At 40.8% G+C, this 12,102-nt stretch overlaps 1 protein-coding gene across 3 annotated transcripts in view; it reads right to left on the bottom strand.

The window, feature by feature from the left end:
* The window catches only part of LOC127580808 (SAM pointed domain-containing Ets transcription factor), a 186,157-nt gene extending 174,261 nt beyond the window's left edge, over positions 1-11,896 (bottom strand). For all 3 annotated transcript variants that reach the window (XM_052034711.1, XM_052034712.1, XM_052034714.1), the window contains exon 1: positions 11,722-11,896. In XM_052034711.1, the coding sequence (XP_051890671.1) occupies positions 11,722-11,758 (37 nt within the window). In that variant the 5' untranslated portion in view covers positions 11,759-11,896. The remainder of the gene's footprint in view (positions 1-11,721) is intronic.
* Positions 11,897-12,102: the final 206 nt, after the last annotated feature.

The raw sequence follows: 12,102 nt of genomic DNA, 5'->3' as shown, positions 1-12,102 counted from the left end.
TCTAAGGAGCAGAAATCTGAATCCATCTGGGTAGAGATTCAGAATAGTAAAGGGAAAAAGTCACTGATGGGAATTGTCTATAGGCCACTGAATAATAACATTACAGAGGCACAGGCAATAAACCAAGAAATATCTGATGCAGGTAAGAAAGGAACGGCAGTTGTTATGGGGGACTTTAACTTACACATAACTTGGGTGAATCAACTTGGTCGGGGCAATCCTGAGGAAGACTTCATAGAATGCATCCATGATAGCTTTTTTGAACAGCATGTTAGTGAACCTACAAGGGAAAATGCTATCTTAGATCTGGTCCTGTGCAATGAGACAGGTAAAATTAACAACCTTGTAGTTGGGGATCCTCTTGGAAAGAGTGATCACAGTATGACTGAATTTCTCATACAAATGGAGGGTGCAATAGTTCGATCTAAAACCAGTGTATTATGCCTAAACAAGGGAGACTACAATGTGAAAAGGGAGGAGTTGGCTAATGTAGACTGGGAACACAGACTATATGGTGGGACAGTTGAGGAATAGTGGAAGACTTTCAAAGAGATTTTACACAATGCTCAATAATAGTATATTCCAGTTAGAAGCAAGGACAGTAAGGGTGGGGAGAGCCAGCCTCGGATAACTAAGGAAATAAAGGAAGGCATCAAACTAAAAGCTCAAAGTCGTGAGAGTAGTGGGAAACTGGAAGGTTGGGAAAACTTTAAAAAGCAGCAAAGAACCACTAAGCAAGCAATAAGGAAAGTGAAGATAGATTATGAAAGTATTGGTATTGGTATTGGTTGGTATTGGTTTATTATTGTCACTTGTACCAAGGTACAGTGAAAAGCTTGTCTTACAAACCAATTGTACAGGTCAATTCATTACACAGCGCAGTTACATTGAGTCAGTACAGAGTGCATTGATGTAGTACAGGTAAAAACAATAACAGTACAGAGTAAAGTGTCACAGCTACGGAGAAAGTGCAGTGCAATAAGGTGCGAGGTCACAACAAGGTAGGTCATGAGGTCATAGTCCATCTCATTGTATAAGGGAACCAATCAATAGTAAACTAGCACAAACTGTAAAAACAGATAGTAAGAGCTTTCATAATTATATAATACAGAAAAGGGAGGCTAAAGTGAACATACTGTAGGTACTTTAGAAGATAAGAAGGGGGAATTAATATTGGGTAATGTGGAAATGGCCAAGGCTTTAAATGACTATTTTGTGTCAGTCTTCACAGTGGAGGACAAGTCTAACATGCCAAAGAGAAAGGTTATGGATGCAATGGGAAGTGAGAATCTCGATACAATCGCTATCACTAAAGAGGTAGTGCTGAGCAAACTAATGGGCCGAAAGGTAAACAAGTCCCCTGGTCCTGATGGGATGCATCCCAAGGTGCTGAAAGAAATGGCGAAAGTTATAGTAGAGGCACTTCTGATAATTTCCCAAAATTCTCTGGACTCTGGGCAGGTCCCAGCAGATTGGGAGATGTGAATGTCACTCTACTGTTTAAAAAAGGATGTAGGCAGAAGGAAGGTAACTATAGGCTGGTTAGCTTGATGTCTGTAGTCGGGAAAATGCTTGAAGCTACATCTAAGGAAGAATTAGCAAGACATCTGGATAGAAATGGTTCCATCAGGCAAATGCAGAATGAATTCAGGAAGGGCAGTTCCTGTTTGGCAAACTTACTGAAGTTCTTTGAGGATATAATGAGCGCAGTGGATAGAGGGGAACAGGTGGATGTTGTATACTTGGATTTCCAGAAGGCATTTGATATGGTGGCATGTAAAAGACTTATCCATAAGGATGCACAGAGTTGGGGGTAAGGTATTAGCATGGATAGAGGATTGGTTAACCAATAGAAGGCAAAAAGTTGGGATAAATGAGTGTTTCTCTGGTTGGCAATCAACGGTGAGTGGAGTGTCGCAGGGGCTGGTGCTGGGCCCGCAACTGTTCATGATAAACATTAACGATTTAGAAGAGGGGACCGAGTGTAGCATATCTAAGTTTGCTGATGACACTAAATTGAGTGGAAAAGCAAATTGTGCAGAGGATGCGGAGAGTCTGCAGAGAGATACAGGTAGGTTAAGTGAGTGGGCAAGGGTCTGGCAGATTGAGTACAACGTTGGTTAATGTGAAGCCATCCACTTTGGAAGGAAAATTAGAAGATCAGATTATTATTTAAATGGCGAAAGATTGCAGCATGCTGTCGTGCAAAGGGACTTGGGGGTGCTTGTGCATGAGTCGCAAAAGGTTGGTTTGCAGGTGCAACAGGTTATCAAGAAGACAAATGGAATGTTGGCCTTCATTGCTGGAGGGATTGAATTTAAGAGCAGGGAGGTTATGCTGCACCTGGAGTACTGCGTGCAGTTCTGGTCTCCTTACTTGAGGAAAGATATACTGGCTTTAGAGGCGGTGCAGAGGAGGTTCACCAGGTTGATTCTCGAGATGATGAGGTTAGCCTGTGAGGAGAGAATGAGCTGCCTGGGACTATACTCGCTGGAATTCAGAAGAATGAGAGGGGATCATATAGAAACATAAAATTATGAAAGGGATGGATAAGATAGAGGCAGGAAAGTTGTTTTCACTGGTAGGTGAGACTAGAACTAGGGGACATAGCCTCAAGATTCGGGGGAGTAGCTTTAGGACGGAGATGAGGAGGAACTGCTTTTCCCAGAGAGTAGTGAATCTGTGGAATTCTCTGCCCAGGGAAGCAGTAGAGGCTACCTCATTAAATATATTTAAGACACAGTTATAGATTATTGCATAGTAGGGTAATTAAGGGGTATGGGGAAAAGGCAGGAAGGTGGAGCTGAGTCCATGGCCAGACCAGCCATGATCTTATTGAATGGTGGAGCAGGCTCAATGGGCCAGATGGCCTCCTCCTGCTCCTATTTCTTATGAAACCACAGACTACTCCAGTACTTGTTAGAGTTGTGCTGTCTCTTGGAAGATGTATGACCTCCAGTGCTCCTCAGTCCTTGTGACGAGCCTGACTGCAAAGAGCTCAGAGCAAGTGGAGGAAGAGGAGGAAAAAGAGAGAAGCAACCCTAACACGAACTGTTCATCTGACTAATACCAAGAACCAAAAGAAAATTATATTTCTTTTCAGATTTCTAATACTACTACTTCCAAACCAAATTTATAAATTAAAATATGCCAAATTGCATATTGTCAGTCAACATTACAATAACATTCAGCAGAAAGCATTTTTTAAAGTAAAACACATCTTATAAGTTCCTTTGGTGTTTAACAACTCTAATGTTAAAATTATGCATCTCATTTACTATTGCACAGTGCAACTTCGTATATAGATTTTACACAGTAGAAAATTATTTTGGATACAAGAGGAAAGAAATTCTAGCATTTATATAGTATCTTTCCCTGCCCTCAGGAGATGCCAGAGCACTTTATTGTGAATGCAGTAATTTTGAAGTGTAATGACAATTTTATTGTAGGAAAGGCAACAGTCAATTTGCACTCAGCAATGTGATAATCTCCAGATAATTGCTTTAGTGATGTTAATTGAAGGATAAAATACTATCTAAGAAACCTTCTCTACGATAGCACTTAGGGTTTTTGCAACCATTGAGAGAGAAGAAGGCATTGATGGACAAGCTCACAGGGCTCATGGCTCAGTATTGTTTATTTTGTGATAATAACATGGATAAATTGGCAACCTACATGCTTGTTAACTCCATGGTATGTTATTTGACTCTAACTAGGCTTTGATAACTGCACTGGGATAGGATTTTGAATCATTAAACTGCAATTAATGATTCAGACTGCTGCTCAAGCACATGAACACACAAAAACCAAGCATTCCATAGGATGGCTGGGAAACATTCTGCTTTAGCTGTAACCAATAAAATATACTTCTGATTAGATGATCTAGGTTCCCTCAGCCACAACTGACATGTGCACAAGTTGCCTGCCTCAGGGTATATGGCTAAACTTAAAAAAATAGCTCCACCCCAACCCCTCACAATAGGTAGTTCACCATAAACTGAATGATCTCAGCCATTGGGGCAAATGAGGCACTGTAACTGCTCTCAGTGTCACAGGGTCAGAGAGGCTCATCTATTACAGGCCGTCCCCAAGTAGTGTACAGGTTCCCCCTTTACAGACACCTATTAGTCAATGCTGATCATAAGTCAGAAAATACATTAAAAATTCACTTGATATGGCAATCATACATCCTATACACTCATGACTGTGTGGCCAAATTCTGCTCTAACTCCATTTACAAGTTTGCAGATGATACCACCGTTGTAGGCCGTATCTCAAACAGCGATGAGTCAGAGTACAGGAAGGAGATAGAGAGCTTAGTGGCATGGTGTCATGACAACAACTTTGCCCTCAATGTCAACAAAACAAAAGAGCTGGTCATTGACTTCAGGAAAGGGGGCGGTGTACATGCACCTGTCTACATCAATGGTGCTGAGGTCAAGAGGGTTGAGTGCTTCAAGTTCCTGGGAGCGAACATCACCAACAGCCTGTCCTGGGCAAATCATGTAGAAGCCACGGCGAAGAAAGCTCACCAGCGCCTCTACTTCCTCAGGAGGCTCAAGAAATTTGGTTTGTCCCCTTTGACTCTCACCAACTTTTACAAATGCACCATAGAAATCATCCTATCTGGACATATCACGGCTTGGTATGGCAACTGCTCTGCCCAGGACTGCAAGAAACTGCAGAGAGTTGTGGACACAGCCCAGCGCATCACGGACACCAGTCTCCCCTCCTTAGACTCTGTCTTTACCTCTCGCTGTCTTGGTGAAGCAGCCAGCATAATCAAAGACGCCACCCACCTGGGACATTCGCTTTTCTCTCCTCTTCCACCAGGTAGAAGATACAGGAGCCTAAAGGAACGTACCACCAGACTTAAGGACAGCTTCTACTCCAATGTGATAAGACTATTGAACCATTCCCTTATGCAATGAGATGGACTATGACCTCACGATCTACCTTGTTGTGACTTTGCACCTTATTGCACTGCACTTTTATTGTTTTTGTTACTGTTATTGTTTTTACCTGTACTACATCAATGCACTCTGTACTGACTCAATGTAACTGCACTGTGTAATGAATTGACCTGTACGATCAGTTTGTAAGACAAGCTTTTCACTGTACCTCGGTACAAGTGACAATAATAAACCAATACCAATACCAATAATTCTGGCATTTATAGGAACGAATGTATGTATGTACATCAGACCTTTGAATTTAATAATATTCTGGGAGCTCATTCACATGTAAGGATTTCCATCAGTCAGGTGTTTGTAACCCAGGGACAGGTTGTCTTGATAACACTCAGGGAATGTCCAGGAAGAATTCATCTCCTGGGCCCTGCTGCCAGTCACCAACTAGGAACTCATAGGGACATCATAATGTTGACTGATTTTTCTATTTTCTTCGAGCACTTTTGTTTATTCATTATTATTAAACATATTATTAATTATAAAAATATAGAAAAACTGTTCATTTGAAATAGGCAATTGGAGATGAGAGGTCATTGACTGAAAACTCCAGGACAATGCGCAGCAAAGTTGGGAACACTGAGGTAATCATCCATGAATCTTAATTTTAAGCAAGAATAAAATGTGTAAAGATAGAAATAGGCTTAATTGGATGACTGAATGGACTCAAACATGAAGAATGACCAGTTGAACAAGGTACTGGAGCACAATTGGTGTCTGTGAAGCCCTAAGAGACAGTCAATGGTATTTGTCAATGTTTAATAAAACAAGTTGTTCCAACATTAAAGGAGCATCACTAAAACATGGACTGGAGTTTGAGCCTTTGATTCACCAACACAAACTACCAGCAATCTTAACTTTGCAGGAAGGGAGAGGTTAAATGAAAATGGCTCTGTCCTCTCTTCATCAGGTTAATTCAGTCGTTAATTCCGTCAGTATTTTAATGCAGTGCTGACTGCTGAGATTGAGGAAGGTGCTATTATTAATAACCCACCTTTGGGTATTTCAGTTCATTCAAGAAACTGTGCCTGGAGCAGATTAATAAATATCTCATCCCTTTAAAATGACAAAAAAATATAATATAATGAGGACACTGTTTGACAAATATTTACATACAGTATTCATAATAATAAGCAGTCATTTTCAGTGTACAAAGTGTACACTCTAACGCTCTGGAAGTTCAGTAGATGTTTTAGGTTCGGCTTCATTCTGACCTTCATCCACATCTCACTCACCTGTCACTTCTCACCTCTGGCTGAATGTTATCCAGGAGGATTTATCACTTGACCTTGTGCCTCTGAACTGTGTCAACCCAACGCTGCCGTCATCACTCAGCTGACAAGTCCACCCTCACAGGACACTGACTCCATAACAATTAAACCCTACATTCCCTGACTGAATGACCCCTGACTGTTGGTCAGATAAACCCACTTCCCCCTCAAGTATTTTTATATCTAATAAACAAAAGTGTTCAAAAATAGATGAAAAGCAGGTGTAACTTTTATAACCAGAAGTATTTTTCTCCCTGAGTTGCACTGGAGACTAATCTTTGGCACTTGAACAAGTGTGTACAAGGATGGCATAAATAGATTTTTGGATACCCATTACCCCTGATTAAGTAGGTTGAAGTGGGGAGTGGGGAGAGGAAGTCAAAGGTTATGGGGATCTTGCAAGATACTGAAATTGAGGCCAGAAAGCGGCATGACCCCATGGAATGGTGGTACAGGCTAAAGGGACTAGAGCCTGCTCCTGTTCATATTTCTTATGGATCCACAGCCTTTGTTTCCCCCCCCCCCTCACATTTGCAGTCTTCCCTAGCCCTAATGCACACTCCTGCTCCTTAACTGTCTTAAATTGGATTCTCTATGGACAGTCTACCATTGGTGGCAGACCTTTTAATTGCTCAGCCCCACTGACTGGAATTGCCTGACTAAAGACCTCACTACCTCCCTCCTACATTTGAACACCTTCGAGAAACCCATCTGTTCAATCACACTTAAAATGGTTATCATTACTGCTATTTGAAGTCTGCTATGTTAACTGTTTTCCACAAGAGAATCAGATGAGCTGCTCCATTTGGACTCAGTTCTCCAGTCCCAGAGGATAAAAATCAGCCAGGGCTCCTGCTCCTGACAATTGTTCAGTGGTTGCTGTGGTTAGGTACAACATTGGCATCAGATTTTACAGCATATTTTTGTAAATTTACTTCTTAGCTCTCTCCAAATTATGAAACAACGTAGAATGGCAGCACGAATCCAGAATAATTCTAGTTCACCCATATTTCCAGATGCTATTTTCTTATTAGTCCTTCTCACCTGCTTAAGAAGTTGCTGTCCTGGAAATTAGGGGGATCTACAATCAGGTTTCGGTCCATCTTGGTTGGGGAGGGTAAGAATGAGGCAGTTTGACCCTATCCAGTGATTCAAGCATACCTGTGGTCAGATTTGATGCGGCTGTGACAGTTGAAAGATTACGCATAGTCAAAACTTGCATAAGTAAATGGTCAACAGGGTTGAACAGCAGAGGCCATGAGCTGCACCCCACCAAGTGCCAACATAAAGGGAAAAAAGATTAAGTTGAAGGGAAATTGGAAAACATTTTGTAATTTTTCCCTAAGATTTCTGACGTTATATTGCACGCTCATCAAAGAACAACACAGATACATTGTATGTTAATACATTTTATTTTAATTACAAATTCCTTCTCCACCTTTTAACTCATCACAGCTGTACTGCATGAGACTTACTTACATATAGAGCACACTTTTCTCTGCATGTGTAATATGAAAATAAGGGACATAACCATAGATTGTGCTTATGCAAAAAAAAGAGCTTAATCTCTCAAACCAGCCTCATTGCTGAATGATCTTCCACTGGGAAATCAGGTAACATTTCAGTGGCTTAAACACATTGTCAGAGGATCAACTTTATAAAGACAGAAATCGTGTTCCGAAGTACCCCATGTATTACTCCAACCCAAAGACGTATTTGTTCTTTTTTTTTGTTCTTTAGGCATAAGGTCATAGAAATAAGAACACAATGACGTAATCACTTTTCCATAATGTTGCAATCACAGACTTGGGACTTTTTAATTGATTTTAATTCAGTATGTTGGGGAATGGCCAGGAAACAAGTGATAAACAAAAGATGCTTGCTATTTTTATTAAACATATAAAAGTCACTTTTAGAACACCAAGAAGTTCATGTTTAAAAAAAATCGTAAGTATTACTATTAATTAAACAACATAAGTATTGCAACATCCACTGACATTGCAATATCCATTACAAAGAAAAACACGTACCATATATGGGAGCAGGTAAAGAAGAGAGCATGAGTGGAGAGATTTCAAAGGTGTGGTTTTTGTAAAAAAAAGCAAGAAGAGCAATGAACGTATTGAGCTGAGAATGAAGAGGAAGACCACTGAACAGATATCAGGAGCAGGAGCCCTGGCTGATTTTAGCAGTGGTGGGAGTGAGATAAGGTCAGATTTGGCTAATGTTGCAGAGTTGGATAGGAGCTCTCTTGACAGTGAATAAATTTAGGACTTGTAACTCAGCGCAGGCTGAATAAACCACTAAAGTTCCACATGGTCCAGTCCTTAGTGAACATGGAGAGAGACAAGATTGTAGACTCAGGCCTCAGGCTTTGATATTGCCATTATTATGCCAGCTGAAGTTCTAACTTACCCAGGAACATTTGTTTTGCTGAGAGTGATGGCAGCAAGGAAAAGATAATGAAAGCATACACAAATACATTCTCATATTCCTGTCCTTATTATCTCACATCTCTTTCTCCAAGCTACTACCTCTCCCTTGTCCTTGCTAAGTTGACTCTGATATCTCTTGCTTTTTATTCCTCAAATTTCTAGACCCTTTTTTCATCCATCTGCTTATCTACCCCCTCTCCCTCTTTGTTACGTTTCTCAATATTTCTCAGAATCTGTATAAATGTCCATAATTCACTACTTTATCATTAATTTCATAGACTCATGTTGGGAGCAGCCGATTTATTTTTATATGTGTTTCTCTTTGCAATCTATGATCCTGTTGATAAAACTAAAAGTACAATCTTTATGGAAGGTTACAAATATGGGGAAAAATCTGTTGATGCCTGAAGAAAGATGGTCACTACACGCCAGTCTAGTTGGAGCCCATCAAGAACATCAGACACCTGGATGGCAACAACCACAACCCCTATCTGAAGGGTTAGGTTGGTCGATGTAGGTTCTGGGTGGTGACAGACATGGAAAAAACAGATCAAGTATTGGAGCACCTTCATTTGCTGCCTCCTCATGGACTCTTTTCCTTATCTGTCCTGTGGTTCTTTTCATTACTCTGGTACAACTTCCTGTCCTTTTGAAGGTGCTGCCTAATTGCCTCTTTCATGGGGAAGAGTTTTTCACTGCTATTATAATTGCTTTAAAAGTGATCTTCAGCAGGTTAACCAACAATGTAGCCTTCAATCAGAAGATTGTCCTGTCCTAGTCTAAGATCCACACTGTGTACTTTCTAGAGGAAGTTGTTCAATAGCATTCAGGAAGGGAAGACATGAGCCACGTACCTTCCCTTCCTGAAGAGAGAGTGAAGGAGACTCAATAGTATAATTTAAGCCACCCATCTCATTTAGTGCTCTTGCTAATTTCTGGTCTCAAACCTGCAGTATTGCAGATGATCAGGGCTGAAAAGTCCTCAGCCATTGATACATTATTATTAAGAAGTGTTCTATAAATTTTAAATGGATGTATTAATTTAATTTATTGAACCAAGACATCCAGCTCAGGTATCTCTTAACCATTATGAAGTAACTTGAGACTTATTGGAAACATTCATGTTCTGATCTGAAAACTGTGATTGTTTTAGATTTTGACTCCAAAGGTTAAAATCCCCAAATTATGCTGCACAAAATGAGGACGGATTATTTCAATGTTGGAATGAGTCTAAAACAACTTTGTTAATCAATTGTATAATCTGAAATTTTCACATTTCAAATTTCTAATATGAAGTTGGCCAAAGTAGTTCGCAAATCTCAAATAAATCTAGACCAGGAAATCTGATTGGAATTCAACTCCAACTCAAATGTATTTGGAACAAATGTTTCAAAGCATGTCACAGGAGTACTTGCAGACAAAATTTGAAATTTAGCCACAAAGGCATTTTGGAAGAGGAGACCTTGAGTTTAGTTGAAGAGGTGGCATCTTAAAGGCAGAGGGAAAGATGGGAAAGGTTTAGGGGGAACTTCTGGAGGTTATGGTCCAGAAAACTGATGGCACAAAGGCTAATGATAGGGTGAAGGACACTGCAGATGTGCAAGGAGCTTAAATCAAAACTTACTTCCTAGCTAACCTCTAGATGACTTGAGGAAGATAAGATGAAGTTTCGAGTTTGGGACCATGCACTTTGAAAATTCTTGATCTTTCCCAGTTCATCAGAAGTAGGAAACAGAATTATTCCAGGGGCAGGGAAAGCAAACTATAGCAATGTCACTCTGTACCACATCTCCAAAAGTGTCAATACATTTTCTGTGGAAATGGCAAGAATTGCCCCAGGCATATCAGTAGGGAAGTGTATTACCTACACAGAACAGAGCCACCCATGAAGTACTGACACAAGAGAGACTGCAGGTGCTGGAAATCTGGAACAACTCACAAAAAGTGCTGGAGGAACTCAGCGGGTCAAGCAGCGTCTATGGAGGGAAGGGTCTCGGTCCGAAACGTCAGGTCTCCATTTCCCTCCATAGATGCTGCCTGACCCACTGAGTTCCTCCAGCACTTTTTGTGCGTTGCTCATGAAGTGCTGAATTTGATTTCAGTCAGTGGTGAGTTAACTACTCTAAACCAAGACTGGGGTAACAATTCCTTATTGGGCTCTGAACCAGGAAATGGTTTATCAGCCAGATGCCTGCTGCTGTACAAGCTAATACATGATGCCTGCTATCATCAAGAAGCTCACCAAAATTCACACATGGACTCTTACTTAGATGACATAAAAGAGAAAGAGTTAGATCGTGCTTGGTCAAGCCATGTCCTTGGTTGTACATTCAAGAGAGGAAACAGATCTTCTGCCTGACCATTTGCCTCAGATATAATGCCACAATGACCCTGGTTGAGTCTCACCTTCACTTTCATTCTGGGAGATAAATCAGCCTTGCTTATTCTCCTCACAATATGGACTGAGATCAAGACCCTCCTTGCAGACAGTGTGGGTGAGAAACCATGCCTTGAACATTGTGTGGGACCCACCATGCCAGCTACCAGCTTTAAAATCAACATGAACAATGGTCATGGAACTTTCTTCAGGTAAAATTAAATATATATTCTGCTTCAGGAGAAAGAAAATACTTATACTAATATTTAATCCTTACACACTCCTGAATAGAAAATGGTGAAGCACTGTCACTGCTGTGATGAGTAGCAGATTCGTGGTTTACTATGCTAACCGCCTACCAGGAAGGTACTAAGAGCTGTTCTTTCAAAGCATTTGTATTTGACTTTCTAAAATGTGTTTTCTTGGGAACTTCCCTGTGTAACGTGCACCTGTAAGTTTGTTTGTGACCTGGCTTACTTTCTACACAAAATAAGAGTCTGCTTGGAACACAAAGCTAACAACTGAAGTCAGGTCAAGCATAGCAAGCGCACCAGTGATGCAATTGCACAAACCCAAATAGTGTCAAGAAGGCTTTTAATAATGGGTTTGATCATGCTTGGCTGGGTCATGCCTCAACTCTTCCACACGTGTATTCCCATGGGTGCACTTACCTTTTGCTGTCACATAGCTCATATTGACGTTCACCATCTTAGGAAACAGAATGGTTTGTGAGCGAGCATCAGCTAGGCCTCAGGTAGTGGATTCTGACTCCTTCCTCTTTCAACATCTGGTCCTGCTCTATGTGTCCTCTGCTCATTTTCCCCCTCACAATGTATCCTGAAGGGAGTGCCACTGACGCTCCAGTATCTGACTGCAACTGACGTACAAAAGTCTTGAGACAGGGGAAAGTCTGTCAGCATCTGCTGCAACACACCCTGTAAACATTAGCATCATTAATCATTTGTAGGAAACATCAAAGACTTGTACAAACATAGCAGCTGCCAGGAGAAATCTGCAAATAGTGGATGATCAGTCAAATAGCGTTGGTGGAA

The sequence above is a fragment of the Pristis pectinata genome, chromosome 20 (genome assembly GCF_009764475.1).
Source record: "Pristis pectinata isolate sPriPec2 chromosome 20, sPriPec2.1.pri, whole genome shotgun sequence".
Classification (NCBI taxonomy): Eukaryota; Metazoa; Chordata; class Chondrichthyes; order Rhinopristiformes; family Pristidae; genus Pristis; species Pristis pectinata.
This window is presented reverse-complemented; position numbering and strand designations above follow the sequence as displayed.